The sequence below is a fragment of the Apodemus sylvaticus genome, chromosome 10 (assembly GCF_947179515.1).
Source record: "Apodemus sylvaticus chromosome 10, mApoSyl1.1, whole genome shotgun sequence".
Classification (NCBI taxonomy): Eukaryota; Metazoa; Chordata; class Mammalia; order Rodentia; family Muridae; genus Apodemus; species Apodemus sylvaticus.
The window spans coordinates 18,795,258-18,809,635 of record NC_067481.1 but is presented as its reverse complement, the minus strand read 5'-3'; the positions used below and the strand labels follow the sequence as shown (position 1 = coordinate 18,809,635).

Below are 14,378 nucleotides of genomic sequence, written 5' to 3'. Positions count from 1 at the left end.
AGGAGCCTGAAACACAGGACGAGGGAACTGAGTTGGGATACTTGTCTACCAACTTTGCCCCTCCCTCATTCACTGAATTTGAGCCGCTCCCAAGGGACATAGTGTCCCTGCATTTGCCACATCTGTGGGGCCACAGGGTCATCAGACAGCTGTCACAGAGGAGATGGGTAGAACTCCCATGAGGGTCCCAGTGCCAGCCGGGCCATGCCTCTGGGTGTCTGACCAGGGAGGACAGCCACCTTGCACATGCGTATGAATGTGCACACTGTTGCATACAAGCGTGTGTGGCAAGAGATGCCAAGAGAAGACTGAGATGGCTGTGGCCTGCAAGCCCCACAGCTCCCACTGAGCCAGCAGAGTTGATGACTGAGAGGCGTTCTTGAAGGGTCCATGGAGCGCCCTTCCCTGCCAATTCTTCAAGCAGGAGTGTGCCCTTAAGTAGCGGTGGGGTTGAGGAGGCACAGAGAACACCAGGAGAGAAATGAACTGGTGGCTTCTACATCAACTTAGGCGTTTATGGGTGGGGGGAGAGAGCCCCTCCCCAGGTGACTGCAGGGACCTACATTGACCAAATATCGAATAGCCACGCGGAGATGGCTCTCCGCTCTGCCTTTCAACCTGCCCCAGGGCTCTGGGGTCCACCAAGCCTCTATGCAGATGAGGCATTTGCTAAGACATAAACAGAGCAGGGAAAATCATCTGAGCGAGGGAGAGAGAAAGGTCTAGATTCCAGAGAGTCACACGCACCTTAAGAGACTCCTGAGGGCTGCTATACCATCCACCAAATCTATTCTAGCATGTTATCTAACCCTTAACTCAGCTGGACGACCAGATCACTTTGTAGTAGAGGGAGCAGAGGCTGGGGACAGAAGGCTGGCTGAACATCTGGAGGCCTTCCCTTCCCAGAGTCCTCCAGCCTTGGCTTGGAAGGCCAAGACCCACAGAGCAGCACCGGAGCAAAGGGGAGATGAGGCTGGCACAGGGTCTCAGGCTGATCTCGACTGTGTCCGGGTGGCTCACCCCGTGTCCAGCTGCCTGGTCAGCTGTGGAGAAGTGATAGTTGGAGCTGCATGCTCGGTGTCTTTGTCCCTTCCCTAACCCTCCCCTCATCCCCCTCCTCAAAATGATGCTTCATTTCAAACTGTGCACCCCGGTCACCAGAAGCCACTGTGTCAGCCTTGTGGTCTCCACCCAGGATCCACTCAGCCCTTGCAAAGGATTCCAGGGCCTCAGGTTCATCCCACCCAGCTCCCCGAGGACTTTAAACTCACCTGCTGACCACACTGGGTCTGATGTGGCCAGGGAGCCTCTGCGCCAACCGTAAGCCAGTCCTTACCGTGCCTGGGCACCGGGCCTCACATAGGGGGTCAAACTGCTCTGCGTTCAACCCTGTGAAGCAGGTGCCATTCTCCCATTTAACACACGAGGAAAGTGCATCCTGGAGAGGACAAGGTCTTCCTGAGGGCACTCGGCAGAGGCGTGGCTGAGTGAGAACCCAGGCAGCCTCACATGCTCCAGAGTTCCACCAAGTGCTCCAGGAGCCCACGACAAGGTGGCCGTCTGTCCTCTCCTTTGGGGACATTGTTCAGCTTCCACTGGGAAGTAGACAAGCAGTATTTAGAGATGAGCTGACTGAACAGTCTGCAGAACATGGGCCTCAGACTACCCACCTCCCAGGGTCCCAGCCTGATTCAGCTTCACATTTTGGCGTGGTTTCCCACTCTCCTGCTAACACGCCAACCTCGCAAATCCTGTAGCTCAGGATAGAGGAAGACCCGAACCATATGAATTTTGCCAAGGCCCCAGCATTCAGGGAAGTCATGAGTTCCAGACTGCAGGCCACTCCTCCTGTCTCTCTATGGGGTCATGGACAAAGCCCCTGACACCCAGCATCATTGCCCGTTGGACAAAAGCACAGGGCAGGAGCAGGGTCTTTCAGAGACCCAGGGAGGCTGAAGAATACCACAGATACCCCCCAGCAAGGGTAGACAGCATGGGGGGGGTCCTTCTTTGACCTTCCTTCCTAGGGTGGTGGGGAAGACACAAGTAGCATCTAGACCCAGATCTGTTCCAGCTGGGCCATTGAGCCAGGCCAGGAGAGGGTCTAGGGCACCCAGTCCCTTCCCCACCTTCCAGAGTCCCTGCCCTAGGCTGAGACCCACTGTCCTCACCTGCAGTCCTCACTACCTTGATTGGATAAAGATAAATATTGCAGATGCCACCTAGGACCCAGGTCCCAACGGAAACAGATGCTTTGTCCCAAGCTACCTGGAGAGCCCTTGAGAGCCCAGATCTTAGCTGAGGGTTGCGCTGAGATCAGGTGACACTGCTGGCACAGAAGTGTGGCTGGAGGTCATGGAGAAGATTCTGAAGTTATAGCCTGAAGAGTAGTGGAAGCCCAGAGCCCCAGCTGCTCTAGTAAACGCACAACAAAAGTATCAAGTCTCCGCAGGATGACAGTTCCAGGGCAGGTGGGCTGGGCCTCTGGGGCAGCAAGGACTGAATCGGTCTCCCAAACCCCCAGCAAACTGGATACCCCAGGCACATGGAGTGAAGGGTTCAGAGAATTCTGTGAGCCAGGGTACCCCTAGCCTGAGGATCCGATGTAGAGGGGGTTGGAGCCAGCAATATGGTGTTCACACATTCTCAACCTCATTGGGGTGCCCATGGCCAACAGAGCCCTGATGACCAAAGTGAAACTCATTCTGGGGACAGTGCTACTGCAGCAGACTGGGATGATGTCCTGGTTTCTTGGTTTTCCTTTTCATTATGGTTAAAAAAAAATGCACATGGACATAAAAACTCATGTCCTTACAAGTAAAATTTTAAAATGCACAGGTGTTAATATCACAGCCTACAAATATGGTTAATTATTACATGTCAATAAAATACATGCACAACAGTTTCCAGAATGTTTCATCATCCTGAATGGAAACCCCATATCCTCTCCCCGCCCCTCCCCTCCCCTCCCCCTCTTCCTCTCCTCCTCTTTTCCCTCTGCCTTCCCACTCTCTCTCCCCTCCTACTCCTACTCATCCTCCTCCTCCACCTCCCTCCTCCTCTTTCTCCTATCATCATCCTCCTCTGGGAAGTCTGACTTCAGTTCTTGTGGGTAGGTCCCCAGGAGGATAGTAGCTCCAGGAGCAACCCTCAGTCTGACTTAAAGCTGTCACACTGCTTCCCACGTGGCCACATCACCGTGCACTCTCCGCAGCTGTGCAGAAGCCTCTAGTTTGTTTGCATCTTCATGTGTGACCAAGTTTGTGGTTAATTGATGAGTTTTAATACAAGATCTCATGTAACCCAGCTGGCCTTAAGCTTGCTATGAAGTCAAGGATAACTAAACTTCTGTTCTCCTGCCTCTACCTCCTGAGTGCTAGGGTTACAGACATGCAGAGCCACATCTGTGTTTATGCAGTCTTGGGGATCGAACCCAGACTTTCACACACGCCAGGCAGGTGCTCTACCAACTGAGCTGTTCTTTTTAAAGATTTATTTATTGATTTTATGTATATGAGTACAGTGTGGCTGTCTTCAGACACACCAGAAGAGGGCATCAGATCCCATTACAGATGGTTGTGAGCCACCATGTGGGTGCTGGGAATTGAACTCAGGGCCTCTGGAAGAGCGGTCCAGTGTTCTTAAACCATTGAGCCATCTTTCCAGCTCCAGCTATTTGCTTTTTAGTAATAGTTGGCTCTGTGAATGTGCTGGTCTTGGTTTCTAAATAAAGCAAAACAACTCCCTGTGAGGAGCAGGGCTTTAGTAAGGATAATAGCCTGGCTGTCTTAGTGTCAGTAACTAAGGGCTTGGTGCTAGAGCAGTGGTTCTCAGCCTGTGAGCCCTTCGAGGGGTGCATATCAGTCATTCTTCATACCAGATATTTACATTACGATTCATAACAGTAGCAAAGTTACAGGTACAAAGTAGCAACACATAATGTTGTGGTTGGGGATTTCCCTAGCATGAGGAGCTGTATTAAAGAGTCACAGCATTAGGAACGGTGAGAACCACTGCTCTAGAGGGGTGCACTCCGTGGTGACATTGCCACGTGCCCCACTAACGGTTATACACACCAAGCCTCCCCCACCCCGTACCTCTCTGAAATAAAGATTCCTCAGAAGGGGCCAAGCCAGTGGTGGCCGGCTCTCTGAGGCCTGCACAGTTCCCCAGCTTGTGGCAAGTTGCCAGTCAGTTGTGCTGGCTCCTAATACGCTTCTGACAGTTCACCAGTCATTGTGATTACTGTTTGTAATGCAATTAAATGTTATGTCAATGGATAAATCAGAAGTGCACAAACAAGGGGAAATGGTTTTGATGATAATTCGGTTGGATGCTTTGAAAGACACAGTTATAAATGAGTCACCAAAAACTAAGCTGTCAATTAGGGTGTTGGCAAGACAAACATAAATAATTAGGGACAAGACAAAGTCAGAATCTAAATGTGGCCCGATAACCACTTTACAAGGTTCTTTAAAAATGACCTCCACTTCAAAGGCTCTGTACTGGGTGCCGGGCACACCTTTCATCTGTCCTCATTGACGAGACGTAAACTAGGCCTTTGCAGGGTAATCAGATTAGGAATGAGTGGGCCGTAAGCCATGGTGACACAGACTCAGACAGGGAGAATGCCAAGTCACAATAGCTGCAGAGTGGGGTGGCTCGCTATAAGCCAGGGTGGCCCCAAGGCTGGCTGGCCACCGCCTGGGAAGAGGTTAAGCAAAGAGGCCACCTAGACTCCCCAACGCTCAGGCTGGTACAGTAAGCACGACAGACAAGATGCTAAGGAAACAAGCATTGATTCCTCCTGGTTTTGCAGAATGCAATGCCCAAGAAGGTGCCCACTGATTTGGGTCCTGGAGATGGCTCTCCATTTACTATAAAGGGTCCCTGCCCCAGTGTTGTCACAAGGCCCATGGAGAGATCATTGCCCCTGTGTCTCTTCAACGGGTTCTAAGAACCTGGAGAGAAGGCTCCTCCTATCCCATGATCTGGTCTTACCTTCATTGTGGGCTAGGCCTCAGTGCACAGATGAAGAGGGGACACAAACCTTCAGCCTATAGGCTACTTATATGCCTTCCAGAATTATGAGGGAATGGGTTTCTGGTTGTTTTTATTGTTGCTGTTGGTGGGGGTAGTACTGGTGTGTGTGTGTGTGTGTGTGTGTGTGTGTGTGTGTGTGTGTGTGTGTAAGATGGGTGGAGTTGTTGTTGAGGCAGTCTTGCTTTGAAGCCCAAGTTGGCCTCAAACTCACCATCCTCCTGCCTCTGCCTCCCTAGTAGTAGGTATGTGTCACTGCACCTGGCTCCATTTCCAGAGGTTTCTTTTTAAAATTACACTTTATCTGTGTACTAGGGGGAGGCACACCTGTGCCGTGGGGCATGCGTGGGGGTCACAGGACAAGTTTCAAGAGCTGGTTCCTTCACTTCCACTGTGTGGACCCTGAGTTGAATTCAGGGTACAGGCTTGGTTGGCACCAGGCACTCCCGCCTGCTGAGCCAACTTGCTGGCCCCACTTCTGTTGTTCATATCATGGGATTCACATCACCATTCAGGGAAGGTACAGATATCTTTTAAGAATTTCACATTTCAATTGGCTTTGTCAATGAGTCCATCTCCCACCCAGTCCACAGCATCACCACCTCCACAGTCCTTAAGTGGACACTATGTGCAATAGTAACAGATGCTATGTACAGTGATGATAGAAATATGTGTAGTGATAAAAGATGTTATGTGCAGTGGTGACAGATGCTATGTGCAGTGGTGACAGATGCTATGTGCAGTGATGATAGAAAATATGTGTAGTGATAAAAGATGTTATCACAGTGGTGACAGATGCTATGTGCAGTGGTGACAGATGCTATGTGCAGTGGTGACAAATGCAGTGTGCAGTGGTGACATGCTATGTGCAGTGACAAAGGATGCTATGTGCAGTGACAAAGGATGCTATGTGCAGTGGTAATAGAAGATATGCACAATGATAACGAATACTAGGTACAGTGATAAAGAATGCTATGTGCACTTGGGACGGATGCTATGTGCAGTGGTGACAAATGCAATATGCAGTGGTGACAAATGCAGTGTGCAGTGGTGACATGCTATGTGCAGTGGTGACAGATGTTATGTGCAGTGGTGACAAATGCAGTGTGCAGCGGTGACATGCTATGTGCAGTGACAAAGGATGCTATGTGCAGTGATAACAGAGACCATGTGGTTGTGGGTCAACCAGAGGCTGTGATGCTTAGGAGCCCATGAATCTGGTTCCTAATGTCAAGTGGGACCTTGCAAAAGCTCTAACTGTTCTGCACATCAATCCTGTGACTGCGAATCCAGTCACTCACTCGCCCATCACACACATTTTAAACATTGCTTTCTATTCAAGAATCTTAGATTACTAACTAGGACAGCCAGACATGGTCCCTGCCTTCACGGGCCTCATGTGTCTTCAGGAGTAGAACATACAAGACAGGCACAATGCTAAGTGCGGTGCAGTAAGGAAACCCTGCATTGTGCAGATAGCATGCTGAGAGGGGGCTGTCCCCACCCCAGGAATGGGGTGCCTAGATGGCATGGTCAAGCAGCAAGTGGCATAGCTTATACTGCTAGGAAACTTGGGGCAGAGGGCAAATCAGCAGGGTCAGAGATATGGCTCACTGATGGGGTGATTGTTTAACACGAACAAGGTCCTAGGTTCAATCCCCAGAACAAAGAAAGGAGAGGGGGAGGGGCTGAAGGGCTGTGCTCAGTGCTCACCCAGGGCACAGAGTTGGGGCATAAACCCATGCCCAGATTCCCTGGTGTGCCCTCACCTCCTCTACAAGCCCTGGAGGCCTGGACCAGTTCCCAGAAGGGCCTCATCCTGAAGCAGCCCCTGCTGCTGTACCAAGAGGCTGTGCTGGTGACTGACGGTAGACCTTATCTCCAGCAGAGAGGTGTCACAGGATGGCATGGGAAAGGCATATGAGTGCCAGCTGTGTGGCACTAGAGAATGGCTCCCAACCAGCAGAAGAAGTGAGGAAACATAGGAGCCCACTAGCCACTCCCCAGAGCCTCCATTCTGGTCCCAGGAGCCTCAGGGTACCTCCTGCACATGCCAGTTGTCCTGATGACCACATTCATCAATGTGTTCCTTCCTTCGTGGGTGGCCTGAGGAAGACTGGTAGGATAATTAGGTGTCTAGTGAGAGGACACCAGGGCTTAGATGGAAATCTGCCCAGCCAGGACCTAGAGTCACTTCTTGATTTTAAATTTAGCTCCCAGCTCAACCTCAGAACATAAGCAGGGAGACCAGCCTAGAGTTCACCTCAAAAGGTTTATAAGACATCAAACTCCAATGGTTTAACTAGTATGCGAACTTTGTAGACTGGTCTACTTGGACTGCGTTGAGCCTATTGTACTCCTGATATGGAGGTATCAGGTAAGGCTAAGTCACTATAACAAAGATGCCCATGACAAGCGGAAGGCTTATCGTGGAAGGTCTCATATCTTTCTAGTCTCAGTGAGCGTCCCAGGTAACTACTCCACTGTCTTCACTTTGTCCCCATCTCTTCAGACGTTGTGCCCATCTCTGTCCTGTCCTTGTCCTGTGTTGTAAGGAAGGGACAGAGTAGGCAAGAATCTCCAAGGTGAGCTCTGGGTAGCGGGATTGATTTAAAAGGACAGTGTGTAGCCTCCAGCTGGGCGGGCATTGTAGCATTGCAGTGAGTCCAGAAAGACACCCTGCCCTCAGTATGTGTTCCTCTTGGAGCTCAGCCCTCTGGAGACTAGAGGTGTGACATCCTCGTTGCTCTGCAGCTAATGACACAAGGCCAGGGGCTGGGGAGAGAACTCAGTGGCTGAGAGTGCTTGCTGGGAAACCATGAGGACCTAAGTTTAGGTTCCCAGCACCCAGATCTTTAGAAATAGGGTGTGGCCACACACACATCTATCATCTCAGCTCCATGGTAGGGAAAGATGGGATCACTGGGGCTTGCTAACTGCCAGCCTAGCTCCAAGCCCCTGTCTCAAGGGAATAAGGTGGAAGGAGATAGGATGATGAGAAAGATGTACCCAGGGCCCTCCTCAGGCCTCCTCTGAACATGCATAGACATATGCATCTACACACGTTTGTGCACATATGGTATACACACTGCCCTGGCTTGGTTCCCATTCCTATGCTAAAACACACGACCCAAAACAACTTAGGGAGGAAAGACTTATAGGTTACATCATCAGGGCAAACCAAAGCAGAAATTCAACAATGGGGCAGGAGAGGCTATGGAGCGGTGCTACTTATGGACTTGCTCGGCCTGCTTTTTTATAGAACCCATGACTGCCATCTCAGAGGTAGCACCACCCACAATGGGCTGCCCCCCCCCCCAATGACTCCTTAAGAAAATCCCAGCACTCGGGAGCAGAGGCAGGCAGATCTCTGAGAGTTCAAAGCCAGCCTGGTCTACAGAGTGGGTTCCAGGACAGCCAGGGCTACATAGTGAGACTCTGGGTTGGCTGCCCATGCCACCCAAGCAGCAGGGAACTCCCTTTATAAACGTCTAAACTGTTTATACTTAGTAAACTTTGTAAACCCCCAAGGCAGGAAAGTGTCCAGGCCCTCACCTGGGGAACTTCAGCCGCCAGGCCCAACCCCCAGACCTCCCTAGCAGTCACAAAAGTTACCTCCAGCCCCTCCCCAGATTATGCTAATTTTAGATGGAAAAAAAGAGCTTAGCAGAAAACTCACCAATCCCTGATATCTCCTAAACTCAGAATTTAAAATCCTGCTAATCCTCATTGTGGATATCTTTGCCCTAGAAAGCTCCACCCCCTGAGAAGCCCTATATAAAGGCCTTGTGTCTGCTCCGGTCCCTGGGTCCCTGCAGTCCACTCCCTCCCAGGAGCAGAGGAGCCAGCAGAGTCTCCTGGACTCCTCCCTCCACACCCAGACTCCCCCATCAATCTTTTAGGAGATTTGCTGTATGGTGGCTCTCTCACAGAAACCAGGACACAATGAAGAGAAGGGGAGAGAGGGAACCAGGCTGAGGCCCCTGCGCTCCTCAGCTCAGCTGGGGAGACTCTCCCCTGGGAGCTGCACCGCCTCTGCTGAGGAGGCTTCCTCTCAGAGCTGTGTGGTTCCTGGGCCCTAGTGTCTCAGAAGGTCCTTCCATTGGGATGCCTTCCCTCTTTAGGGCTGTGTGGGTCCTGGACTTCTGAGTCCTAGGACACCTTCCCATGCCAGCAGGAAGGCCAACATCCTGTTGCAGAAAGAGAGAAAGAAAGAAAGAAAGAAAGAAAGAAAGAAAGAAAGAAAGAAAGAAAGAAAGAAAGAAAGAAAGAAAGAAAGAAAGAAAGAGGAGGGAGGGAAAGGAGAGGAGGGGAGAGGGAGGGAAAGGAGAGGAAAGAAGAGAAGAGGGGACGGAAGCGGAGGGGAGGGGAGAGGGGAGGGGGAGGGGAGGGGAAGGGGAGAGAAGAGGGGAGGGGGAGGGAAGAGGAGAGGGGAGGGGAGGGGAGAGGGGGGGAGGGGAAGGGGAGAGAAGAGGGGAGGGGGAGGGGAGAGGAGAGAGGAGGGGGAGGGGGAGGGGGAGGGGAGGGGAAGGGGAGAGGAGAGGGGAGGGGAGGGGAGGGGAGGGGAGGAGAGGAGAGGAGAGGAGAGGAGAGGAGAGGAGAGGAGAGGAGAGGAGAGAAGAGAAGAGAAGAGGAAGAAGACAAAAATGACCCACAGTCTTATCTATAGGCAATCTGTTAGAGGTATTTTCTCAATATAGCTTCCTTTTCCCAGATAACACTGTCAAGCTGGCAAAAAACTAGCTGAAACACACACACACACACACATACACACACACATGAAACGAACAAACAAACAAAAATAAACAAAGAAAGAAACCAGAAACCAGGGCTGGAGAGATGGCTCAGTGGTTAAGAGCACTGAGTTCAAATCCCAGCACCCATATGGTGTCTGATAACCATCTGTAATGGGATTTGATGCCCTCCTCTGGTGTGTCGGACAGTGACAGTGTACTCACATCCATACAATAAATAAATCTTTAAGGAAGGAAGGAAGGAAGGAAGGAAGGAAGGAAGGAAGGAAGGAAGGAAGGAAGGAAGGAAGGAAGGAAAAGACCAATCCAAAAGGAGAGGTGAACAGCACTGCCTAGGTTTTCCAGGATACAAGACACAAAGCTGTTTCCAGAGTCCTGCCTGGTGTCTCCAGCCCACACACACACTCCATCTCACCTGGGCTAGTCCAGCCCACACACACACTCCATCTCACCTGGGCTAGTCCAGCCCACACACACACTCCATCTCACCTGGGCTAGTCCAGCCCACACACACACTCCATCTTACCTGGGCTAGTCCAGCCCACACACACACTCCATCTCACCTGGGCTAGTCCAGCCCACACACACACTCCATCTCACCTGGGCTAGTCCAGCCCACACACACACTCCATCTTACCTGGGCTAGCCCAGTCCACACACACACTCCATCTCACCTGGGCTCGCCCTACTGAGGCCTGGGCAGGGATAAGATCTCAGCTGAGCTCCCTACTGGAGCCAGGGTTGAGAACACGATCTGAGAGGAGCTTGCTCTACCTCACTTTATGACAAGGTAGGTGTGGCTCTGGTTTCCAGGACAAGTGGCCAAGCTGCTCTGTGACAAAGAGCCACACCCTCCCCCTGAGAGGGTAATAGAGCTGTGGGCGGCTGCCTCCTTGGGAGGACACAGTAGGTGGCTGAGGAGGATGGCATGCCTGGGTTCCCTCCTCCCCGTGGGCTCACTCCTCCTCCTCCTCCTCAGCCCCGAGGCCCGGGGAGAATACGGCGTGGTCCGCGTCGTGTCAAAGAACTGGAGCAAGGACTACTGTGTCCTGTACAGCTCTGACTACGTCACCCTCCCCCGGGACCCGCACCGTGCCCCACTTCTGCCCCTGCATGATGACACCAAGACACCGTGGTGTCCGGATGAAGAGTCTTTCCGCCAGGCCCAAGACAGTTCCCCTAGACAGCGACCCCTGCAGCAGACTACTACCATGGTCACACGTGGCAACTGTAGCTTCTATGCCAAGGGCTGGCTGGCTCAAGACCAAGGTGCCCATGGGTTGCTCATTGTGAGTCGGGCCAGCAATCAACAGTGTTCAGACACCATCTCAAAGACCCGGGACCCCAGCAAGCCCCGGCCCGCCCTCACCATCCCAGTGGCTGTGCTCCGCTATACTGACATGTTGGATATCCTCGGCCACACTTACGGTGACACCGATGTCCGCGTAGCCATGTACGCTCCCCTGGAGCCCATTATTGACTCTAACATGGCGATCATCTTCATCTTGGCGGTGGGCACTGTTGCCGCAGGTGGCTACTGGGCTGGTTTGATGGAGGCAGAGAGGCTGCAGAGGCGCCAGGCCCGAAGAGGAGGGGGGCATGGCGGTCACAATCAGCCACAGACAGGGGCAGCTGAGAGGTCCCAAAGGGCCTGGGAAGAGGAAGACTACGAAGATGCACCTGTGGATTTCACGCCAGCCATGACGGGCGCCGTGGTCACCATGTCCTGCTCCATCATGATCCTGCTGTACTTTTTCTACGACTGCTTTGTCTACATCATGATTGGGATCTTTGGCCTGGGTGCCAGTACCGGCCTCTACAGCTGCCTGGCACCCATAGTACACTACCTGCCCCTGGGGCAATACCAGTGGGTCCTGCCTGGACACCGGGCTTCTGTAAAGTTGTCATTACTGCTGCTGGCAGGCCTGTGTGCCCTGGTGACCATCCTCTGGGTCATCTACCGCAATGAGGACCGTTGGGCATGGCTCCTGCAGGATACTTTGGGTGTGGCCTACTGCCTCTTTGTCCTAAGGCGGGTGCGGCTGCCCACTCTCAAGAACTGCACTTCCTTCCTGCTGGCCCTGCTGACCTTTGATGTCTTTTTCGTCTTTATCACACCCCTGTTCACCAAGACTGGCGAGAGCATTATGGTGGAAGTGGCGTCGGGGCCGGCAGATTCTTCAAGCCACGAGAGGTTACCTATGGTGCTCAAAGTACCTCGGCTGAGTTTCTCAGCCTTCACGTTGTGCGACCGGCCCTTCTCCATCCTTGGCTTTGGTGACATTGTTGTCCCTGGCTTCCTAGTGGCCTACTGCCACCGCTTTGATGTGCAAATCCAATCTCGCCAGGTCTACTACACGGCCTGTACAGCGGCCTATGCTGTGGGCCTGCTGCTCACCTTTGTCGCCATGGTCCTCATGCAGATGGGACAGCCTGCTCTGCTCTACCTAGTATCCAGCACTCTGCTTACCAGCCTCGCTGTGGCCGCCTACCGCCAGGAGCTCACCCTCTTCTGGACCGGCCAGGGCAGAGCCAAGATCCCTGCTGAGCCTGTGGCACAGCCCTGCATTGCCTCTGCTGTGGGTTCCAAGATGAGGCTGGAGGGCGTGAAGGATTCCCATGCAACCAGCGGGTTTGAGGAGGCCATTGATGGAGAGTCAGGGGACTTAGACAGCAGCCCTGGGGATGACATGGCACAGATGGTCACCCTATCTGAGGACGAAGCCACGAGTCCAGGGGGCCACAGTGAGAGTTCGGAGGGCTGGAGTGACGCCATCTTGGATTCCGATGAGCTACCCTCTGGCTCCCCCATGGCCCTAGAGGAGCTGATGCCTCTAGCCATGTTGATCCCACTGATGCCACCAATCCCACACCCCTCCGAGTTGGGCCACATCCACACCCGGTCTCGGGTCCATGAGAACAGCCTGCCCTGGATGGGATTGCACAGGAGAAAGGGCTTGAAGGTGACGAAGAGTTTGTCAGCCCAGGCTCCCCTATGAACAGAGTTCCCTAGGACCTGCACCTCGCAAAGGGCTTCCAGAACACTGCACGGGAATGCCAAACAGGAAAAGAGAAACTCCCTATCTTCCTCTGTAGTCTCTGCTTGTTAGTATCGTAAGACAACAGTAGCACAGAATAAGTCTATGCAAAACTGGGAAGGTCCCTGTGGGTGGTTGATGCCACTTCCAAATTATGCAGAGAGGAAACGGGATCAGGGAGGTCACACGACTCATACAAGTCCACTCGAGATCTGCCCCTCCAGAGTTCCCTGGGAGGTCCTTGTCCTTTCCTACCTGCCTGGCTCCTCAGACCAAAGCCATAGTCGCAAAATTTGACACATAGCTACCCCTCCCACTTCATTCATCCCCCCAATTTCTTGATCCTTTCATAGCCTCTTCCTCTCTGTTTGTACACACTGTTCCTGCCAGCTGGGTGCTTTTCCTATCCCAGAAAGACCTCAGCCCCACGAAATCATGAGACTTCCTCCAAACCTCAGCTCACTCGAGCTTACTGAACCCCTCTGCTCAAGGCCCAGACATCAGCCTTTGGCCCTGTCCCTGAGACTCTGAATATGCCCCTGCTGTGTCCCCTGAGGTAGTAGGCACAGGAGGAGGGCCCTGTCATCCAGAAAAGCGGGAGATAGGGCAGGCAACAACTTAAAGCCAGGAGTACAGAGACGTGGGGCTTCAATGGGATTAGGTAGCCAGGCCCCACTGGCTCTGTGTCATGATCAGGGTTCTGCAGAACTAGAAAGAGCTGTCGGCAAAATGTGCCTTATAAGGCTGTGTCCTCTAGAAGCAGGAGCATGGATAGGATGACCTCCTTAGAACTCTACAGAGTTTTAGACTATCTGGTATGTTTAAAAGCAGTTTGATCAGAGCAACCAGAGTGAAGGGTAATGGAACACCTTCTGAAGGAGGCCCTGTTGGGGTGTGGGGGCTCATGTCTCAAGGAGCTGGAAATCTCAGCCCCACACCGACTTAGAGTATAGCGCTTAATAGAGATCAATGCTCTCCCTGCTCAAATTCCGTAGCACAGGGTGAGCAATACTAGGGATTGTGGATAGGTCTGAAAGAGGTGTCTGTCCGATGACCAGTGCAGCGCAGGGATGAGGAGCTACGGCTTCTGTCCCCTCCTTCGAGAAGTGCTCTGACCTCGTCTACATCAATAGATCCATTACTCTGGGTTTCTTGTCCTTTGTAGTAGAATTCGGCTTTGTGGGGGTGAGGACCCACTTTGTCCTCCTTGCTCTCATAGGAATGTTTCCAAGGCAAGGGCAGAGCCTGGCATGTCGTAGGCATTTGGTTTCTATTTTCTGGATGGAGGAAGGAAGAAGGAAGGAAGGAGGGAAGGAAAGAAGGAAAGAAAGGAAGGAAGAAAGAAAGAAAGGAGGGAGGGAGGAAGGAAGAGAGAGAGAGAGAGAGAGAGAGAGAGAGAGAGAGAGAAAGAAAGAAAGAAAGAAAGAAAGAAAGAAAGAAAGAAAGAAAGAAAAAAGAAAGAAAGAAAAAAGAAAAGAAAGAAGGGAGGGAGGAAGGGAAGAAAGGAAGGAAAGAAAGAAAGAAAAAAGAAAGGAAGAAAGAAAGA

The 14,378-nt window shown here is 52.2% G+C and overlaps 1 protein-coding gene across 1 annotated transcript; it reads left to right on the top strand.

The window, feature by feature from the left end:
• The first annotated feature begins 10,717 nt into the window (after positions 1-10,717).
• Positions 10,718-12,793, top strand: Sppl2c (signal peptide peptidase like 2C). Its single transcript, XM_052197594.1, has one exon. It carries the CDS (start codon positions 10,718-10,720, stop codon positions 12,791-12,793), a length of 2,076 nt encoding a protein of 691 aa, XP_052053554.1.
• The last annotated feature ends 1,585 nt before the right edge of the window (positions 12,794-14,378 follow it).

Excerpts from the sequence above, each read along its gene's own strand:
- Sppl2c (XM_052197594.1), top strand. The coding sequence starts at position 10,718 with ATGGCATGCCTGGGTTCCCTCCTCCCCGTGGGCTCACTCCTCCTCCTC.